This window comes from Temnothorax longispinosus, chromosome 8 (assembly GCF_030848805.1).
Source record: "Temnothorax longispinosus isolate EJ_2023e chromosome 8, Tlon_JGU_v1, whole genome shotgun sequence".
Lineage (NCBI taxonomy): Eukaryota > Metazoa > Arthropoda > Insecta > Hymenoptera > Formicidae > Temnothorax > Temnothorax longispinosus.
This window is the reverse complement of record NC_092365.1, coordinates 5,702,201-5,724,739: the sequence shown is the minus strand read 5'-3', so window position 1 is coordinate 5,724,739 and position 22,539 is coordinate 5,702,201. Positions and strand designations below refer to the sequence as shown.

Here is a 22,539-nt window from a genome sequence, read left to right as displayed (position 1 = left end):
TTGTGGCTTTAATAGTTTTCAAATAAAAATACAGTTTATTAATGAGGCAAAATTAGTTTGCTTATCAAGTGTGTGCATTTAAATTTTAACAAGAAAAAAAATGCAAAAAATTGCAGAACAAGATATTTTCTTCTTCATTTACAGACTTCCTTTATCCTTTTGCAACATAATGACTTCATAATTTAATGATACGTTATCTATATGATATTAACTTAAATTTTTCTGCAATTTTGCAACATTCTGACTTTGAACGACATTCGAGCATTTTGTTACGATATAGTACTTAATAATAAAATGCAATTGATACAGTCTGCCACGATTTAGCATATTAGCATTCAAGCTAAATCTGTAATGTGAATATACCATTGCTTATTCATATAAGTATGTTATACTGACGCAAACAATACATACTTTCAAAGATCAATTTCACCTCATTAATCATTAAACTTTTTTAAATACATTGAATTGCGCTAAATAAAATATTTACGTATATACAAAACGCAATTTTTTGAGTCGATTACATTAATGAAAAGAGCTCTTAGGCTCGCAGAGAATTTGCATAAACTTTAAAACTTTTAAGCCTTGTCTCCACGATGCTAGAAATCGCTCCGAAAATTAACCAATCGCATTGGCCAATTGTCGAATTGCTTAAATATGATTGGTCAATTCCTTTTCTCCATCCGAGATCTCGAAGCGATTTCTAATATCGTTTGAACACAAAGCTTTGGAACGCTTCGTTTGTTTTTCTGCCCTGCTCACCTTCTAATAAGCACAAGGCCATGTACGCACATTTGTATATAAGAGAACGCTTAGCAATTAGACTGCCTGTTCTTTGTCTGTACGTACCGGTTGTGGATTGACTCGCTGTTCTAACGGTCCTAAAACAATTTTAACTTTTGTAGCTTCAGTCGTCGAAATTCAGGAAAATGTATCGGCTCTTTGTGACGGTAATCACGGTAATCAACTTCGCGTCAATCAACGCGGAGTTGCATAGGTGAGTACATGTTATATACAAACGATCCACATTTATATCGACACGATAAATTATAATACCGTACAGAGATCGTGCTTCCAACTATTTTGAATCGCCGCAGAATTCGCGATAAATAATTATCAAATCAATTTCAAATACCATAATTGTATCAAATCTGTAAGAAAAACGCATTTTGAAAGTCGGAATAAAGTGAGCAAACTAATTACAAGAGATGCTTTGAGGATTCCTTCGAAAATCTTATTTTAAATGAGACTAGCATCATAAAAAGAGGAATTCGCATTTAAAATACTTAACTACATTCTAATGCGTAAATATATGCAAGTAGCATTTATTCCTTAATGTCAAAATGTTGAGGCTTTAATAGTTTTTAAATAAGAGTTGCTTGAAAATGATCAAATAAATTATTTGAATTTTGTATTTATGTTGTACGATATATGTACATACATTCGCGTTTATACGATACAAGTACGCATATAATATAACGGAAATTTTTTTATGTTGCTTCAAGAATTCCGTTACACAAGACATACTCTGTTGAAAAATTTTCGACGGAAACTGTGATACCACTCCGTTCGGGACGTTCAGGTACGGCAAACGTATCTCTGATTAATTATCTGAATATTCAATACTACGGTACTATCGAAATTGGAACTCCACCGCAGACATTTAAAATACTTTTCGACACTGGTTGCTCAGATCTCTGGGTACCATCCAAAAACTGCAACGTCAGCCAACCTGCTTGCTGTAAGTATATTATATCATACACTGAAAAAAAGGCTTGGTTATAATAATCCAGGCTTGGTTAATGTGACCAAGCTACCTGGTGAAATAGCTTCAACTAAACGTATAGGTGAATGTGACGAAATAATTTGGTTCATGTTAACAAATAATTGTAATAAAACCTGATATATTTTTGTAATTATTGGCAAAGATTGGTAATTATTACCAAGTAATGATAAATGTAACCAAACAGTTTGGTAACTATAAACTGATAGTTTATTAATAATTATCAAATAGTTTAGGAAATATTATCAAACTACTCTGATAATTATAACAAAATGAGTTGCTAAATGTAAACAAATTTTTGTTTGTTAATAGTTATTAAATTTTGTATATTATATATCCGAGCATTTGTACCTACATACTCGTTCCATCACTCGCGAAATTGCATCGTAAAACTACAGTTTTCGCGAAAGTACATTGTAAAGTTCTAAGAAATTAGTGAATTAGAAAATCTTCTCTTAATTTGGGGACTTAAACATCTGATTGAGGTATCAAAAGGTTAACCTTTAAAAGGTTAACCTATAACACATCAATGAGATATTTAAGTCAAATTAAGAGAAAATTTTCTAATTCACTCATTTTTTAGAACTTTAAAATGTACTTTCGCGAAACTGTAGAGTTTTACGATGCACTTTCGCGAGTGATAACGAAGTATGTACAGGCACGAATGCTTGGATCGACGAACATGTATGAACTGGTTGAGGCTCATGATACAAATGCAGCACGATCGGAACAATAAACTGACAGCTTTCCGTATAAAGAATAATCTGAATTAGCAATACTTACTAAATTTTTATAGTAATATTTACTAAATAACCAAATTGCTTACTAAATAATTGAGTAACTGTCAACAAACCAATCAGATAAGGCTTTTTAAGACAATTTAGTACTAATTATCAAACTGTTTGTTATTTATCACTAAGTAACATCGCTACCTCCCCGATATTCTATTATTTTTATATGTACATTTGTATTTAAAAAATTAATGTTTCAAGTATTAAAATAATCTTAATAATTTTTTTTTTCTCGTTTAATGATTGATATCAAGTAAAAATATAAGATAAGAATAATGTAGAATTGTATCTGTTTCATTTACATTTCAAGTAAAGTTATAAAATCTTTAAAGCAACAGTTTCAAAAATTTGAATCAGGGTAATATGGTAAGGTAAATATTACATAGCTAAGTTCCATACTTACATACTTTCTTATTTACATTATTTAACACACTTACTTTAAAGATACAAATAATTTTTTATACAAAACAGCTCACATGTTAAAGAAAAAAATATAAACATAAATATATTTAATAATTTAACTAAATATATTTGATGATTTAACTACTGTCAGTTATATATTTAAATTAATATAAAGAAATTTATATTTCTAGATTCTTCAATATTAACTGACTTAATTTTATTTACTACTTCTTGCAGTGGAACATAATAAATATGATAATACAAAGTCTACCACATATACACCACAGAATAAGCCATTTGTTATTGATTACGAAGATGGCGGTGTGTCTGGGAATTTATCTACTGATGACGTAATCGTAAGTCATTGTCAAGTAAATGATATATTTAATTCTAATCACAGTCATAATCTATGAAAATTTTCTAAAAAGCACATGTTGCTATCATTCTCCGAAAAAATGCGCGTAATTATACTTTATTAATAATATCAACGTTTCGCAGATTGCTGGCCTTAAGGTTTCAAACCAGACATTCGGAGAAGCGCTCGATTTCGCGACAAGTTTTTTTGACTCTGCACAATGCGACGGCGTTCTGGGGATGGGTTATCCAGCTTTATCTCACTTTAATAAACCTTCTGTCTTCCAAAACATGATTGATAAACACGTGGTGTCCCGACCAATTTTTAGCTTCTATCTAAATCGGTATGTATCTTTCCGTATGCCTCACTTGTGTTTAATACTATTTTTTAAATTACATACTTTGTCTTTCCATGCAATGTAAAATGCAAATGTATAAACAATGTAAAAAATATACAACCTATACAGAAATGCCACAGACGTGTTCGGCGGTGAACTGATATTGGGTGGCACCGATTCTTCCCATTACGAGGGCGAGTTTACGTATGTTAATGTTCCTCACAAAGCATACTGGCAATTTGAAATGGATATGTATGTAGTTTTTTTTTCTAAATTATACGTATGTCAACCACGGATTATATGTCAGCTAATTGGTAATGCTATCCCACTGTAGGATTCAAGTAAAAAATTACACTTCTTGCGCGGAAGGCTGTCAAGCTATCGTCGACACGGGCGCTTCTGTGATAGGTGGACCACCGGGGACTATCAAAGCTCTTTACAGAGAGATCGGTGTTAATAATGGAACAGTAAATAATAGATCCTTTTCGTTAATGAAAGCTTTCACAATTATCTTAAATAAATTATTAAAATGAATTAATAAATGTTTGATAAGTTCGGATTATTAATATATTACTAACATTGATTTTTGTTTAAAGGTGAAGTGCGACGAGATTTCTAATTTGCCCGATATCAATTTCGTCATAGGTGGTAAGACGTTACGACTCACTGGTCAAGATTATATCTTGAAGGTAAAGAATATTATTATATAAAAGTTTAAATTGTTTTTAGAATAGAAATTTCATGCCATATTTAATGTCTTATAGGTGACAGAAGACGAAATAGATGTTTGCATTCCCGCCTTCCAAGAGGTTATTCCGTATGATGAATTAGAGTGGATTTTGGGCTATCCATTTGTTGGTCGGTACTACACCAAGTTTGACATGGGGAACAACCAAGTGGGATTCGCCATTTCAAAATAAATATCGATTGCCTTTTCATGAAGTTATCATTAAATATTAGAAAATCTAAGTGACATTACTAAACAAATAAGTCATAGCTTCTTTAGAATATCGACTGACGTATGATTTTAATTTTATTTGGACTATTTATATGGTATATTTTTAAATTAATACGTATGTGAGAATTAGAAGAAAGATATGCGATAAGTATTCTACCAACGATTTGGTACATCTTGTTTTTTTGGCAACTATCGAATTGTTAGATATTGTGAATATAACTTGTATATAAGTCTATTAAAATGAAGTATATATTTTTAACACTGAATATTGATTTCATATATCCCTCTTTCAATCTCATCTTAATGTAGTATCCCAAAAAATATTATCTCGTTTAATCTTATAAATTTTCTGCTTATATTCGAGTACAAGATATCATATAACATTCTGCTTATATGTATAAGAGTATGACATACCGCATTTGTAGTCAATATATAACTTTTTACATTTCTTATGCTTACACAAACGTATATACGCATAAATCTTTTGCTTATTAATAGAAAATACATTATCAGCTTGAGGTCGCTCTCTGTATTTTTCTTGAACGTTTTCATAATCGATTATAACTTGAAGACTACTTATTGCTCGCAATCCGCAACAATGAGGCTGCCGTTGTGATTTATTCAATTATTTAATTTGTTTATTTACTTATTTTTTTAGAATTTGAAGTTGCGACAATCGTTTTATGCATTTCATGATTTATGTATCGTCGATCATACATTATTTATACATATATATATATATGTATACATACATAGTGTAATATAATAATATATAATAATATACACATATATATTTCCTTTATGTTTACTGAAAATCGCAAAGTCATATGGATGTGTCGAGAGTCGGATACGAATGATATTTTTAACCCTTTTCGGTTACACTTCCCGAGAATCCCGTACCGGTCACACTGGGTGAAATACACCCCCAGCGTGTTTGCACGTGTATAAAAAATTGTAGGTGACCTTAAAAAAAAAGAAAAAAATATCCTGTTGTAGTTTAAGTCTTCCTTAAAAAAACTGTATAGGTTTGATTTGAAAAAAATTAATTTAACATATGCAAAAAAATTGTTGAAAAAAAAGTCGGAAAAGTGACTTTTCACAAAAACTCTCTCTAATGTAACTTTTTCAATTTTTAAGATATTTTAATTTTTCAAACAGTTTTTTCATCCTCAGGTGACGCACTTTTCACTAATTATTGCAGTTTATGCACTATTAAAAGCACTGTTAATAGTGCTTTTAAATAATTAATCACTAGCCAAAAAATCACTTACAGTATTAAATTTCTATAAGGGATTAGTCCCCGTAAAAGTTTACTCGTCGATCGAGGAGCTCGACTTTCACTTCTGCTCGTACACCTTTTGAGCGATCAAAGTTATGTCAGAGACTATGTTGTATTCGGTAATATGGAATTATAATCACGTTTAATACAATATCTATCGCGTGATTTCGTTCACGCTGACGCACATAGAGAAAAAAATGATGTTGTATCAACAGTATCAGGCTAATTGGAAGTAATCTTGCTAATTCAATAGACAATAAACAGTATTGTGGAATAATACTTATTTTATTAAATATACTTATTCTATTAAAAGAAAAAATACTTATTTTATTAAAACAAAAGCATGAATTGAATTAACAAGATTATTTTCAATTAGACTTAATGCTGTTGATACAACGTACATCATTTTTTTTACCGTGCATATGGAGTGATAAATGGTTTGTGAGTCACAAGACGTTTCCACGACACTTTCAAACGAAGGGAAATAAGTATTAAGAATTAAACATGACGTCGATATTTTTAAAGGTGACCAGCTCTGCCAAAGATGAAATGGGAAGGATGGCTGGCTTACGAGTCGTGCGTGGACTTGAATGATTTTCGAAATGTTACTTAAATATTAATGTTATTAACAGTTTTGAATTTTTTTTTAAGCCTAGTGATTATAGTACATAGATGAAGATTTAAGTTATTATATTGCGAATTATTATGATTGCAGCGTGCTAACACTAAAATAAAATAAGAATTTAATAAATTTCCTAGCAAAAGAAGAAAAAAAAACTTTAGTTTTAGCATTTTTTTAAAAAACGACTTCTGTTTTAAATTATCGATATCAAGAAGATTCTTTCCATGCTCAACACTACATCCCTTTTGCGAGACATGCACGTTTAAATTTATTGATCTTTATGCATCGAGTTGAAAGCTAAGATACGTCGATATAACTTGAAATAGTAACGGGTGTATAAGAAGTGGGTGGATAAGTAATACCAGCTATGGTGAGCTTAACGACATCGAATAATTTATCGGTTTGACCGATGATTCGCCGATAAAAATTGTACCGTTGCATACTCCCATCTACATAATTGGTAATAATGCAGCCGCAATTAATTATATAGATCCTAGGATCCGATAAATTTTTGTATGCGATGATCGCCCTTCAGTCACGCGTTCGCACCCTTGACAGAAGCCTTATTCCTCTTCTTAACTCCTCCGGCGGCGATAGCCGCGCTGTGAGCTTTTTCGATAAAGGACTCTTCGATTCATTGTTGTGTTGGCAGGATCTGGGATTCCGATTTTTTTGTGCCTCTCTACAATCTCACCTGTTCGTTTTAGTCCACAAGAGGGATAATTGTTCTGAATTAAACGTTAATTATTTATATAACAGTGTCCAACTGGACGAAATCGACATTTATTTTTTACACAGTAGCTGTTAATCTGGATTTTGCAAAATGACATACGCGACAGCGCGATCAATCGTAATACTTTTCCTCGTGTTAGGCACCAAAACGCTGACAGAGAGTATAGGCATTAACAATTATTTCCAACTGATCAACGACGTCCACAGATATTATCGCACGTCGTGTGTTATTTTCGTGCGGTCTGACAATTACGGTGAGTAGATACCGGGAACAGTTTCCGGTTATCATTTCTCACACTGCACTTCCGTAAACTTTCGAACAAATATTGAATCATCATTTCACGTGCAAATTATTTCATTTTTATACGATATTATTTAACGTTAAAGATTTTTCAAAAAATCATTTTTTTTTTATCTAATTGTTACGGATTTAAATTGAGTAAAATGTAATTAAATAAAAAAAATTAAGTCACTTTTTTCAAACTTTTATCCTTAATTGAAGAAATTAAATGCAGTTATAATTTAGAGAGCATTTAATTCTGACAACAAGTAAAATATAATACCATCTTCGATGCGAATATTACAGATTTGAACACGACGACATTGGTGCATACGTGGTCGCGCGAATTCTCACGACACCAAGTCATGACCGTGACCATAACTTTCTCGGATCTGATAAGTGAGTACAACGAGTACTGGAAAAATGTCACGCGGCCGTTGTTTGTCGTTTTCCTCGACATCGAGGAGACCATGGTCGAGTTCGCCGAGACCACGAGGAGCATAAAGCCCATCTCTTTTCCCTTTTGGCTCGTTATATTTCTTCAGCGTCCTGGGAATCCTCTCGTGGAGCGCTGCAGACATCCTACCGATAACGTATTCAACGTGGACTTCAGCACCCAGATGCTGGTTCTATGCTACGCTCGACCGATTCTAGTCGAGTGGTACGCCATTCGCGATAATCGCACCAGAACGTTCGACCTGGCCATGTGGTTCCCCGATAGAGGTTTACTTTTAAGGACGCGAAAGCCCCTCTACGCTAGAAGGAGCGACATGTTCGGCGAAGTTGTACGCGTTACGTCCGTGATCGTAAGTTTTTTGCTCTTCGTCGAGCTCTTGTGCGTTGCTTCTTTTGCGAATCGGAAAATGGTCGTGAGCGACGACCTTCTAGAAAATAGTCGCCTTGAAAGAAAATTATCTATTTGTCACGAAATCGATATTAGAATAAACTTTGTAAGATTATTTATTAACCCTTAACGATTATTTATAGATCCGTAGACTCGCGTAAATTGACTTGACAATTCTGTTGATATATGCACGAAGAACTCGCCGCTGATCTCGCACGAGAACGGTACGGTCGGCGGGTTTTTCGGGCTGTTGCTGACAGAGCTCAGCAAAATGATGAACTTCACGGTGGAGATTCTGGATCCGGCGGAGGGATTCGGCACCTGGAGCAAAAAGAAAAAGGTGTGGACAGGTGCGATCGGCCAGTTGGTGGCCAACGAAGCTGATATCGGCATCTCCGCATTCGCGATGACGACTGGCAGACAAAACGTCATCGACTATACAATACCACTGATACGCTCGCCATACCGCCTTTATTTTAAGGAGCCTAACACAGCCTTGGTGGAATGGTCTTTATACTTCAGGGTAATAATTATTTTTATATCAACAATACCTATACATAAATTAGTATTAGGTGTATTAATATAGTAGACATGCATCATTTAATATATTACATATGCCTACGGTAATTATATTGGCTACAATTGGAGGAGTAAAAATCACAGTGGTGTAAGTCAAATTTTTCAAAATATTTGACTTACACCACTGTAATTTTTATTTCTTTAATTGTACAATGATAGAAGTTTAAAACTGCACAAAGACTATATAATCATCCTGTTTATTTATAAAATTAAAAATGCAATTACTTAAGATTGTTTAATTACATCTCTGGGAAAAGTGTTATTAACATTGAACAAAAAATTGTGTTAAGATAATTTATGTTAAAGATTCACGGTAACAAAGTGGAATAAATTGCTGCTTTTCTTCACTGATAAATGTTCCAGGCATTCAGCTTTATAACTTGGATAGCATTATTAATGATAATAATAACAGCTTCTATTCTATTGACTATCATGAAGACAAAAGGATACTTTTCGATGAACTTGATGTTCGAAAACTATATTAATGTTTGGGGGATTTATTGCCAGCAAGGTTTGTCAGGTAACGTTTACTAGAAACATTCAATATTTGTCTGGCATAATATTTTCGAGTTATTAGTCACGTTTTAAGCAATTGTGTGTGATGCATCGATATGTGTCAATATATGTTAATAAGTCAATATATGCCATGTATATATAGAGGAAAGTCCTCTATTATGAGATAGGCTCCTAATAAGCGATAGCGAGGAGTTTCTGCTAAACTAATAGGTTCTATTTGTTGGTTTCATCACGAACTTATTGCTCTTAGAGTAAAACCTGTTTAGTGGAAAATTTATTATTTGATCGTGCGTACACTCGCCTTCTATATTTTTCAATTCTGCACATAAACTTCCGGCAATCACGAAAAATAGATGTGGTATCTCATAACAGGGGACTTTTCTCTACATATATATGTATATTTGACACCATAATAATAATGCACATGTATATTTTTGCAAAGAATTTCCCAGCGAGTCATCGATGAGACTGGCTTTTTTCTCGATTTCTGCTTCGTCGATAGTAATTCTGGCCATCTATTCCGCCTCGTTTATCAGCATTCTAGTGCTCTGTACGCCCAAACTGCCTTTTTCCACTCTGGAGGGTTACGTTAAGGATGGCTCTTACAAATTAATTGTGGTGCAAAATAGCGCCCACTACGACGTTCTTAGTGTGAGCTCGCCTTTATTTAAAGCGCAACAGTAACTTCTCAGCCACAGTAATTTCCATTGAAACGCTCGCAAATAAAAGCATAGTCTCATGATTGTATTACATGACATACACAATAAATCTTAATAATTTAATAATTTTTTTGTAGAGGTAATTTTAAACGTTAAAGAATTTAATTCGTAGAGAATATATTGTTCTTAAGTTCTTTTTTGTATTCTTATAATGTAAGTATTACTGACAAAAATTCTAAGGAAGAGACATTCTATTATTCCGACAGTAACTGAGAAAAAAATGTTTTTCTTCAAATTATGCTTTTTCAAATTTTGTAGCACGTCGAAGATCCCGTTTTTTTGCAAATGTACGAACTGCTGAAAGAAAATCATTTACCGCTATCAACGACGGAGGGATTCAAGCAAGTTAGCGATATTTCTTAATTAATGAAATCAACGACGTTAAGTTTCATTAAGTCGTCCATTTTTATATCAATTCTTACGCAGCTCTGCGAGAGAAACAAGTTAGCGCTTTACGCGGCTGAGGTATATGAAGAGCTTAACATTATACCGTGTAGAGTCGTATATATTGAGACCGGAAGAATCGGCAATGCGGCGATAACTCTAACGAAAGGTAATCCTTACACTGGCCTCATGAATTACCAGTAAGTCCTAATGTATATATTTATTTACAAGAATATATATATTTTATTATTTAATATACATTTATTGTTTGGAAAACTGTCATCCTATATTGTACTACGTAATTGTCTGATGTTTATAAGTTGAGTTTGTTGATGCATATGATAAATCGATGAATTTTATTAATATCACTAATTCTAAAAATATAATTTTTAATAACTTTTAAGGTATAAATTATATATATTTTATCTTATAAATATTTATTTAAGGATGCGAGAATATCGTTAAATTTTAATGTCGTTAAAATCACAAAATTACAAGAAATGTATTATATTCAAATAAGAACTACTCTTACGACTGCTTTTCCCTCTTCAAGAATAAATACTTTAAATATCTTTTCACATTTTTCAGCTTGCGGAGATTTCAGCTTAATGGCGTTATAAGCAAATTGAAGAACAAGTATCACATACGAAGGAATCATCCGAGCGGGGTACATTACGGTTTTGTCGAATTAAGCGATGTAACGCCAGCTCTGACGATGTTGGCGGGCTGTATGGTCCTGGCACTTCTTATCTTGATAATCGAGAAAGTGTATTATTCGTCTAAAACTCGATCTAAGAACAACAACCCGAGCAGAAATCCTGGCAAGCCGCAAGACAATAATCAGGTCCAAACAAAAATGTCTGATTTTTTTGTCAGGCCCGAGTCAGGTAATCTGAATATGGCCCTGATCCGAAAATAACGCAGCGCATGATCATGCGAAATGAGGATTTTAATCGTATTTGGTCCTGAAAAGGTTACCAGATACTGGAGGCCCGTTCGCGTTCCGGTCGCCCCGTACCGAAAGAGTTAAAGGGATAGTCGGTAAACTAGTGATAGAAATGTAATTAGCATTAAAAATGGTGAAAGCAAAGTTCCAATATTCACCAGCCAGTGCTGGAAATCTACAGTAGCACGTCAGCGCTGGCAGTGAATTTTAGAACACAGCCGTAGTTTAATCAAATTCTTACCACAGTTTCAACTGTACGTGTTGTCACACGAACTTATAACGTCACGTGATCGGCTGCCATATTGTGAGGTGGATTTTTCGCACATGTGAAATGGCAGGATCCTCAGCACCTACAATCAAGTATATATAGTTTCTTAAAAGAAACTAAAGATTAAAGAATAAAACTGGAATATATTCGTAATCACATTTAATTATTACAGTAGAATTAAGAAAACCAATTGTAAACTGAACTTTTTCAGTTGATAATTGAATAATCGTTCTATTCGTATTTACACCACTGTAATAAAAATAAAAAAGTAAGAAAAAATCTCCTTATATATATTTAATTTTCTTCGTGGTTTGCTGATGGAACACAAATGGCAGTCGTCGTTGATTCACTGTCAAAATGACAGTTTTCCCTAAATAATACAATAGAAATTTAGGAAATAATTAAATTCTAATGGAAATCTATTTTGAGACGTTTTCCGTAATACGTATCTTGAACCCCTTGGGGTATTGAGCCCCTCCACCATCTGCAAGGTCGTATCCAATGGGAGAGGATTATCACAGGAAAAAGCCATGTATTTTTCGGTGCACAAAAAATTAGCACCGGACGCACGTAAGTAATTAAGGCGTCGCTGTTACAAGACAATTATTGTTTGTAAATACATCGTGACGGAAAGACACAATTTGGTGCGACACTTGTACGGCATTCCCAAATTTAAGTTAGGAAAACGCTAATAATTATGTCATAAGTGCGACGCAACGAACCGCTTAGACGATTGTCGGCGATTTAAAGTCACGTATGAGTCTTTGAACGTGCAACTGCTGTTTTAACATACGAGTTGCTTTCCACGTCTCTCGATTTTTACTTTCGGTCTTCAAACTGCTGGAGCACCTCACTGTATTGAAGTCGCACCCCGCTTGGGGGTTTATCGCTGGCGAGGAACCATACGACAGCTTTGCATCACGAAAATAAGCACGTTCGTTGCTGGTACGAAATATTTATAATATCATAAAACATGTATCAATTGAGTATTTTATCAGATGTACTATAATTAATTACGGCAGCACACATGAAAGCGTGTGACTAGCGCTGCTACCTCTTCGCTCGAGCGTCGCCGCAAGAATGGCGCGGCAAGGTGTAGGCAGAGATGCCAGGACTATAGGTGGCGATAAGCCGAGGACAATACCGCGTTATACCACATAATTATAAAATATAAATGTGTACCACGACTGAAAACCTCGTCGGTGCCGCAACGCGTGGACTTGCGTCGACGACGAGAACTTGGAAATAATTGTATTTTTTTTTAGTATATTACATAAGCGGCGCGTAAAACGACAATAAAATGTAGTTATTGACAGAAGAATCTAAAAAAAAAAATGCATTTGAGATTAAACAATTTTAATTAGTATAGATCGAGATAATATAAATACGTTTGTGACTATTATATAGCTATTATACTAATTATAATTTACAAATTAGAATTATCGGAAAAGCAGAAAATATTAAAAATGCCAATGTCAATAAAAGTTTCAATAAAAATTCTCTCTGATTGAATGACGATATTAACAGTTACTATTTTCTTGTATTAACATCGCTGAATTAGCAATTGTTGTGAAACCAAGGCCGGTTGTTCGCACGGTAGTCGCTGAATCATTTTTGGTGCAATGATTACTAGGCGAATTTTATGATCGCCAGCAGCACTCTTTGCCCGCGAGGCGATCGATGAATCATATATCATTATGCATTAACTTCGAAACTAATAAAAGCTGCCCAGAAAGCAATCGCACAAACAGATGTGACATATGTATATATAGAAAATACATTATCAGCTTGAGGTCGCTCTCTGTATTTTTCTCGAACGTTTTTATAATCGATTACAACTTGAAGATAACTACTTATTGCTCGCAATTCGCAACAATGAGGCTGCTGTTGTGTTTCATTCAATTATCTAATTCGTTTTTTATTTGATTTTTTAGAATTTGAAGTTGCGACAATCGTTCTATGCATTTCATGATTTATGTATCATCGGTCATACATTTATTTATATACATATATGTAATATAACAATATATAATATATACACATATTTCCTTTACGTCTACTGAAAATCGCAAAGTCATATGGATGTGTCCAGAGTCGGATACGAACGATATTTTCAAATTTATGGGCGGAAAGTCAACAGTCTCGCATCATATTTATACCATTCACTTTCGTATCGTTATATATGAGTGATTCATATCGGTGCAAATCTAATCTAAGAATTAATCGCGCTTAGCAATTAATCAATATCTCCAAACATGTTTATTATTTGACATGAATAGAATGTTTAATTATTTTTAGAATATGTATAATAAAAAGGTACTTTTATTTACTGTAACGCTAACACCGGAGAAGACCTCGCGTTTATTTAACTGTGTATATTTTCATATTTTATATCACATTTTATGTTAATTATTCAATATGAATATTAAGAAGATATCGTTGATCTTAATTTAGCGACAGCGCAAGGAAGGAAACCGATTAAAGCAAATTACTATATTTGATCGGTCGCAATTTTCACGTCGCAGAATTTTCACCGCGATTATTGTTATCTGAAGCGCTCGATATGTATCTACGTCCCTGCATTTACTCCGCGTATTACTGCGACTGGGAGACATTATTTGTTCTGCTAAGCGGAAGTTTTACCCGTTTAGCTAATCTCCCCGGTCCATCGCGCTGAAAACTTATTCCCTCGACCGATCCTCCAACAGTGAAAAAAAAAAGATTATCGTTCTGTTCGGCGTGTCCAATGTCTCTTTTCGTTCTTCTCGGCACTTTGGCAAGGATCCGTCGACGTGATACTGAGCGTCCGAAGACATTATTCCGCGGTGCTCGGAGACGAGTACGGAGATTACGGGAGTCAGTTCGAAATATCTTTTAAACGGCACAGTATTATTATTGCTAGAACATAGATCTGTTATACATGTCCTATATAGTAATAATAATACTGTGCCGTTTATTTTAATTGGATTAATCTTGGACTCTATTTTTTCCTTCTTCTAAAGTTGACTGGAGCTTTAAGTAAATTTTTTCCTTCCAAAAAAATGTTGTTGAACATCGCGTACTTGATGCTATTTTTGACAGCGGTATTGATAGCGGTTCACTCTATACGGCGACGTCATTCTGCTTCGTATAACGGCGTGCATTCTGCCTTTTCAGATGATAGAAGAATTCGTCGATGATGGTACCTAAGTTAATCGTTTTACGTGGCAGTGCCGACTACGACTTACAATTAGTCCCCGTAAAAGTTTAGTCGTCGATCGAGAAGCTCGACTTTCATTTCTGCTCGTACACCTCTTGAGCGATCAAAGTTATGTCAGAGATCATGTTGTATTCGGTAATATGAAATTATAATCACGTTTAATACAATATCTACCGTGTGATTTAGTTCACGCTGACGCACATAGAGAAAAAAATGATGTTGTATCAACAGTTTCAGGCTAATTGAAAGTAATCTTGCTAATTCAATAGACAATAAACAGTATTAGTAAAACATTACTTATTTTATTAAATACACTGAAAAAAAATACTTAGATCCAAGAAAATATTTTTTCACATAGTACCAATGGCTTATTTACTTAATATAATCACATATTTATTTAGAATTAAATATTTTTACTTAATTTAAATAAATTATTATTTTCACTTAATTTATGTATATTATTTTTACTTAATTTAAGTAAAGATATCTAATTCTAAATAAATATGTGATTATATTAAGTAAATAAGCCATTGGTACTATGTGAAAAAATATTTTCTTGGATCTAAGTATTTTTTTTTTTAGTGTATAATTATTTTATTAAAAGAAGAAATACTTATTTTATTAAAACAAAAGCATGATTTAAATTAACAAAATTATTTTCAATTAGACTTAATGCTGTTGATACAAAACGTACATCATTATTTTCTCCGTGCATATGGAGTGATAAATGGTTTGTGAATCACAAGACGTTTCCGCGACAGTTTCGAACGAGAAGAAATAAGTATTAAGGGGATTCTGGAGTGACAGCGACACTGACATAATCGGTCTAAGCAATATCTTTGAATTGGCTGAATAGAATGGAAAATTCTTTTAAACGATTAAAGTACGCACAAAAATTTAGAGGGTTGTACATGATTTTTTCTGATAAACTAACAAAAATTCTTATTTTTATAAATATTGTCTTCACCTGACGACAATATTTGCTCTATACAAAAATTCTGCAGTTTTTCTATAGAAAATAGTGATGCAGCCCTCTACAAAAAACTCAGTAATAATATCGTGCAATTAGAAGTAAGATTTGAAGCCTAAAAAAAAAGATAATATACTTAGCCCAGTGGAAGATGCAATGTTAGGTGCTAAAATCGTTGTTTATATCCTTGTCTATACAAGGACAGATATAGGTCGATAACATAAAAAATGGTAATTTTGTCGGTTATACAGACGGCTCCAGCATCACCTTAAGACCTTAAGTTATTAAGAATTAAACGTATTAAACATGTCGTCGATATTTTCAAATGTATCCAGCTCTGCCAAAGATGAAATGGGAAAGATAGCTGGCTTAAGAGTCGTGTGTGGGCGATCTTGAATGATTTTCAAAATGTTATTTAAATATTAATATTATTAACAATTTTAAATTTTGCAGCGTGTTAACACTAAAATAAAATAAGAATTTAAAACATCTTCTTATAGCGAGAAAAAAAACGAAACTTCAGTTTTAGCATTTTTGTTGGAAGTTATTTAATTTTCGTTGACAATCATTCAAAGTATCCAATATAAGAAATCAAATTAAACAATATATTAAATTATTTTTTTGCTGAGCGCCACATTTCTTTTACGAGACATGTACGTTTAAATTTATTGATCTTTATGCATCGAGTTGAAAGCTAAGATACGTCGATATAACTTGAAATAATAACGGGTGTATAAGAAGTAGGTGGATAAGTAATGCCAGCTATGGTGAGCTTAACGACAGCGAATAATTTATCGGTTTGGCCGATGATTCGCCGATAAAAATTGTACCGTCGCATACCCCCATCTACATAATTTGTATAATAATGCTGCCGCAATTAATTATATAGATCCTAGGATCCAATAAATTATTGTATGCGATGATCGTTCTTCAGTCACGCGTTCGCACCCTTGAGAGAATCGCAGTACCCTCATTCCTCTTTTTAACACCTCCGGCGGCGATAGCCGCGCTGGCGCTGTGAGCTTTTTCGATAAAGGACTTTTCGATTCATTGTTGTGTTTAGTAGGATTTGGGATTCTAATTTCTTTGTGCCTCTCTACAGTCTCACCTGTTCGTTTTAGTTCACAAGAGGGATAATTTTTCCGAATTAAACGTCAATTATTTATTGCAACAGTGTCCAACTGGACGAAATCGACATTTATTTTTTACACAGTAGCCGTTAATCTGCATTTTGCAAAATGACATACACGACAGCGCAATCAATCGTAATACTTTTCCTCGTGTTGGGCACCAAAACGCTGACAGAGAGTATGGGCATTAACAATTATTTCCAACTGATCAACGACGTCCACAAATATTATCGCACGTCATGTGTTATTTTCGTGCGGCCTGACAATTACGGTAGATACTGGGAACAGCACTGCACTTCCGTGAACTTTCGAACAAATATAGAATCATCATTTCACGTGCAAATTATTTCATTTCTAATATACGATTCAAAAAATCATTTTCTTTTTTATCTAATTGTTACGGATTTAAATTGAGTAAAATGTAATTAAATAAAAAAAAATTAAGTCACTTTTTGCTAATTTTTATCCTTGAAGAAATTAAGCATTAATTAAATGCAGTTATGATTTAGAGAGCATTTAATTCTGACAACAAGTAATCCAATACTATCTTTGATGCGAATATTACAGATTTGAACACGACGACATTGGTGCACACGTGGTCGCGCGAATTCTCACGACACCGAGTCATGACCGTGACCACAACTTTCTCGGATCTGACGAGTGAGTACAACGAGTACTGGAAGAATGTCACGCGGCCGTTGTTTGTCGTTCTCCTCGACACCGAGAAGACCATGGGCGAGTTCGCCGAGACCACGAGAAGCATAAAGCCCATGTCTTTTCCCATTTGGCTCGTTATGTTTCTTCAGCGTCCTGGGAATCCTCTCGAGGAGCGCTGTAGACATCCTACCGATAACGTATTCAACGTGGACTTCAAGACCCAGATGCTGGTTCTCTGCTACGCTTGCCCGATTCTAGTCGAGTGGTACGCCATTCGCGATAATCGCATCAGAACGTTCGACCTGGCCTTGTGGTCCCCCGATAGAGGTTTACTTTTAAGGACGCGAAAGTCCCTCTACGCTAGAAGGAGCGACATGTTCGGCGACGTTGTACGCGTGACGTTCGTGAACGTAAGTTTTTCGCTCTTCCTCGAGCTCCGTTGTGCGTTGCTTCTTTTGCGAATCGGAAAATGGTCGTGAGCGAGGACCTTCTAGAAAATAGTCGCAATTGAAAAAAAATTTTCTCGCAATTTGCCACGAAATCGATATTACAATGATATAAACAATTATTTATTAATCCTTGACGATGATTTATAGATCCGTAGACTTGCGTAAATTGACTTGACAATTCTGTTGATATATGCACGAAGAACTCGCCGAAGATCTCGCCGCGTGAGAACGGTACGGTCGGCGGGTTTTTCGGTCTGTTGCTGATAGAGCTCAGCAAAGTGATGAACTTCACGGTGGAGATTCTGGATCCGGTGGAGGGATACGGTAGCTGGAGCAAAGAGAAAAACGTGTGGACAGGTGCGATCGGCCAGTTGGTGGCCAACGAAGCTGATATCGGCATCTCCGCATTCGCGATGACGACTGGCAGACAAAACGTCATCGACTATACAATACCACTGATACGCTCGTCAAACCGCCTTTATTTTAAGGAGCCTAACACAGCCTTGGTGGAATGGTCTTTATACTTCAGGGTAATAATTATCTTTATATCAACAATACCTATACATAAATTAGTATTAGGTGTATTAATAGTAGACATGCATCATTTAATATATTACATATGCCTATAGTAATTATATTGGCTACAATTAAAGGGCTAAAAATTACAGTGATGTAAGTCAAATTTTTTAAAATATGTAATTTTTTCCCCTCTAATTGTACAATGATAGAAGTTTAAAACTGCACAAAGACTTTATAATCATCCTATTTATTTATAAAATTAAAAATACAATTACTTAAGATTGTTTAATTACATCTCTGGGAAAAGTGTTAACATTGAACAAAAAACAGTGTTAAGATAATTTATGCTAAAGATTCACGGTAACAAAGTGGAATAAATTGCTACTCTTCTTCACCGATAAATGTTCCAGGCATTCAGCTATGGAACTTGGATAGCATTATTAATGATAATAATAACAGCTTCTATTCTATTGACTATCATGAAGACAAAAGGATATTTTTCGATGAACTTAATGCTCGAGAACTATATTAAGGTTTGGGGTATTTATTGCCAGCAAAGTTTGCCAGGTAACGTTTCATCGTCACTAGAGATATTTAATATTTGTTTAGCATAATATTTTCGTATTATTAGTCACGTTTTAACCAATTAATGCATAGATAAGTGTTAATATATGCTAATATATGTCAATGTATGCCATATATATATATATATATATATATATATATATATATATATATATGTATAATTTGCACCATAATATAATGCACATGTATATATTTTATGCGAAGAATTTCCTAGCGAGTCACCGGTGAGACTGGCTTTTCTCTCGATTTCTGCTTCGTCGATAGTAATTCTGGCCATCTATTCCGCCTCGTATATCAGCATTTTAGTGCTCTGTACGCCTAAACTGCCTTTTTCCACTTTGGAGGGTTACGTTAAGGATGGCTCTTACAAATTAATTGTGATGCAAAATAGCGCCCAGTACGACGATCTTATTGTTAGTGTGAGCTCGCCGTTATTTAAAGCGCAGAAATTATTCTTGCGCAACAGTAATTTGTCAGTCACAGTAATTTCGATTGAAACACTCGCAAATAAAAGCACAGTCTCGTGATTGTATTAGTTAAACATGACATACAGAATAAATCTTCATAATTTAGATAGTAATAATTTTCTTGTAAAGGTAATTTTAAACGTTAGAAAAGTTAATTTGTAGAGATTATATTGTTTTTAAATTCTTTTTAATATTTTTATAATGTAAGTATTTCTGGCGAAAATTCTAAAGAAGAGACATCCTATTCCGACTGCAACTGGGAAAAAAAAATATTTTTCTTCAAATTATGCTTTCTCAAATTTTGTAGCACGTCAAGGATCCCGTTTTCGTGCAAATGTACAAATTGCTGGAAGAAAAACATTTACCGCTATCAACGAAGGAGGGATTCAAGCAAGTTAGCGATATTACTTAATTAATGAAATCAACGACGTCAAGTTTCATTAAGTCGTGCATTTTCATACCAATTCTTACGCAGCTCTGCGAGAGAAACAAGTTAGCGCTTTACGCGGCGGGGGTATTTAAAGAGCTTAACATTATACCATGTAGAGTCGTATATATTGAGACCGGAAGAATTGTCAATTTGGCGATAACTCTAACGAAAGGAAATCCTTACACTGGCCTCATGAATTACCAGTAAGTCCTAATGTATATATTTATTTACAAAGATATATTTTATTATTTAATATACATTTATTGTTTGGAAAACTGTCATCCTTTATCGTACTATGTACGTAATTGTCTGATGTTTATAAGTTGAGTGTTTGTTGATGCATATGATAAATCGATGAATTTTATAAATAGCATTATCTCTTAAAAATATAATTTTTAATAACTTTTAAGATATAAATTTCATATATTTGGTCTTATAAACATTTATCTAAGGATGCGAGAATGTTGTTAAATTTTAATGTCGTTGAAATCACAAAATTACAAGAAATGTATCCCACACAGCACACTTTATCTGAGGGACGTCCTACAGATAAAGTGGGATATCTCAATAACCGGTGGATATCCAGTGGATATTTAATGTCCGGTGGATATCCAGCGGATGCACAAATGTCCCTCAAAATATCCTGTGCTGTGTGGGATTATATTCAGATAGAAACTACTCTTACGACTGCTTTTCCCTCTTCAAGAATAAATACTCTAAATATCTTTTCACATTTTTCAGCTTGCGGAGATTTCAGCTTAATGGCGTTATAAGCAAATTGAAGAACAAATTTCTTATAAGAGATAATCCGAGAGAGGAACTTTACGGTGGGGTCGAATTAAATGATGTAACGCCAGCTCTGACGATGTTGGCGGGCAGTATGGTCCTGGCACTTCTTATCTTGATAATCGAGAAAGTGTATTTTTCGTCTAAAACTCGATCTAAGAACAACAACCCGAGCAGAAATCTTGGCAAGCCGCAAATCATCATCAGGTCCAAATAAAAATGATTTTTTGGTCAGGCCCGAGTCAAGTAATCTAAATATGGCCCTGATCCGAAAATAACGCAGCGCATGTTCAGGACATGAGGATTTTAATCGTGTAAGGTGTCCTGAAAAGGTTACCTAATACGGACCAAGTGAGGACAACGTATGTGATTCTTATAGTTTGTTTACATTTAGATATTGCATTAACCCTTTCGGTACGGAGAATGACTATATAATCATCGCAGTCCATTATACTGTTCACTGCGGCCGAGCAGGGACTATAGTCACTGTCCACAAGCTGTTCACTGCGACCGAGCAACTTGAAATGTTAACTTGAAATGCTTCTGTTGATAAATTTATAATAATTGAAGGCGTTGAACGTCGAATGCCCAGCTCTCTCGGCCGAATCGCGTATTATATCGGCGGTTCGACGCTCCGGCCACTAGAGAGCCCTTCACGTCTCGGTCGCCCCGTACCGAAAGGGTTAAAGGATAAGTCAGTATAATAAATTAGTGATAGAAATGTAATTGCATCAAAAGTGTTAAGCAATGTTCCAAAATTCACCAGCCAGTGCTGGAAATCTACAGTACACGTCAGTAATGGCAGTAAATTTGGAACACACCCGTAGTTTAACCGAATTCTTACCACAGTTTCAACTGTGTTGTCACACGAACTTAACGTCGTGATCAGCTGCCATATTGTGAGGTGGATTTTTCGGACATATGGAATGGCAGGATCCTCAGCACCTACAATCAAGTAGTTTTTTAAAAGAAACTAAAGATTAAAGAATAAAACTGAAATATATATATTCGTAACTATATATATATATATATATATACATTAATCATTACAGTAGAAATAAGAAAGCCGATTGTAAACTGAACTTCTTCAGTTGATAACTGAATAATCGTTCTATTCGTATTTACACCACTGTAAAGTATCATTATCATTAAAATAATACTGATACTATTATTAATGGCGGAACATATATATAATAAAAATAAGAAAGAAAGAAGAAATCTCCTTATTATACATATTTAATTTACTTCGTGGTCGCTGCTCATGGAATACAAATGGCAGTCGTCGTTGATTCACTGTCAAAATGACAGTTTTCCTTAAATAATACAATAGAAATCTAGGAAATAATTAAATTCTAATAGAAATCTATTTTGAAACGTTTCGTAATGCGTATCCTGAACCCCTTGGGGTACTGAGCCCCTCCACCATCTGCAAGGTCGTATCCAATGGGAGAGGATTATCACGGGAAAAATCCATGTATTTTTCGGTACACAAAAAATGAGTACCGGACGCACGTAATAAGGCGTCGCTGTTACAAGACAATTATTGCCCGTAAAT

The 22,539-nt window shown here is 34.3% G+C and overlaps 4 protein-coding genes across 4 annotated transcripts; all 4 read left to right on the top strand.

Annotated features, from left to right (window-relative positions):
• The first annotated feature begins 565 nt into the window (after nucleotides 1–565).
• Nucleotides 566–4,819, top strand: LOC139817821 (lysosomal aspartic protease-like). The gene is made up of 8 exons (XM_071786112.1): nucleotides 566–994; nucleotides 1,503–1,738; nucleotides 3,211–3,329; nucleotides 3,472–3,671; nucleotides 3,795–3,917; nucleotides 4,000–4,132; nucleotides 4,262–4,354; nucleotides 4,430–4,819. Exons 1-8 carry the CDS (start codon nucleotides 927–929, stop codon nucleotides 4,583–4,585), a joined length of 1,128 nt encoding a protein of 375 aa, XP_071642213.1. The 5' UTR covers nucleotides 566–926; the 3' UTR covers nucleotides 4,586–4,819.
• A 2,261-nt stretch (nucleotides 4,820–7,080) lies between these two features.
• Nucleotides 7,081–11,497, top strand: LOC139818114 (probable glutamate receptor). The gene is made up of 8 exons (XM_071786620.1): nucleotides 7,081–7,510; nucleotides 7,843–8,342; nucleotides 8,577–8,903; nucleotides 9,323–9,479; nucleotides 9,918–10,126; nucleotides 10,453–10,539; nucleotides 10,621–10,778; nucleotides 11,167–11,497. The coding sequence occupies exons 1-8, from the start codon at nucleotides 7,348–7,350 to the stop codon at nucleotides 11,495–11,497; spliced, it is 1,932 nt and encodes a 643-aa protein (XP_071642721.1). The 5' UTR covers nucleotides 7,081–7,347.
• Nucleotides 11,498–16,925: 5,428 nt separating this feature from the next.
• On the top strand, nucleotides 16,926–19,093 carry LOC139817820 (uncharacterized). The gene is made up of 4 exons (XM_071786110.1): nucleotides 16,926–17,362; nucleotides 17,659–18,158; nucleotides 18,398–18,727; nucleotides 19,070–19,093. Exons 1-4 carry the CDS (start codon nucleotides 17,200–17,202, stop codon nucleotides 19,091–19,093), a joined length of 1,017 nt encoding a protein of 338 aa, XP_071642211.1. The 5' UTR covers nucleotides 16,926–17,199.
• A 102-nt stretch (nucleotides 19,094–19,195) lies between these two features.
• LOC139817819 (uncharacterized) lies at nucleotides 19,196–22,158 on the top strand. The gene is made up of 5 exons (XM_071786109.1): nucleotides 19,196–19,283; nucleotides 19,506–19,714; nucleotides 20,076–20,162; nucleotides 20,244–20,401; nucleotides 20,940–22,158. Exons 1-5 carry the CDS (start codon nucleotides 19,196–19,198, stop codon nucleotides 21,199–21,201), a joined length of 804 nt encoding a protein of 267 aa, XP_071642210.1. The 3' UTR covers nucleotides 21,202–22,158.
• Nucleotides 22,159–22,539: the final 381 nt, after the last annotated feature.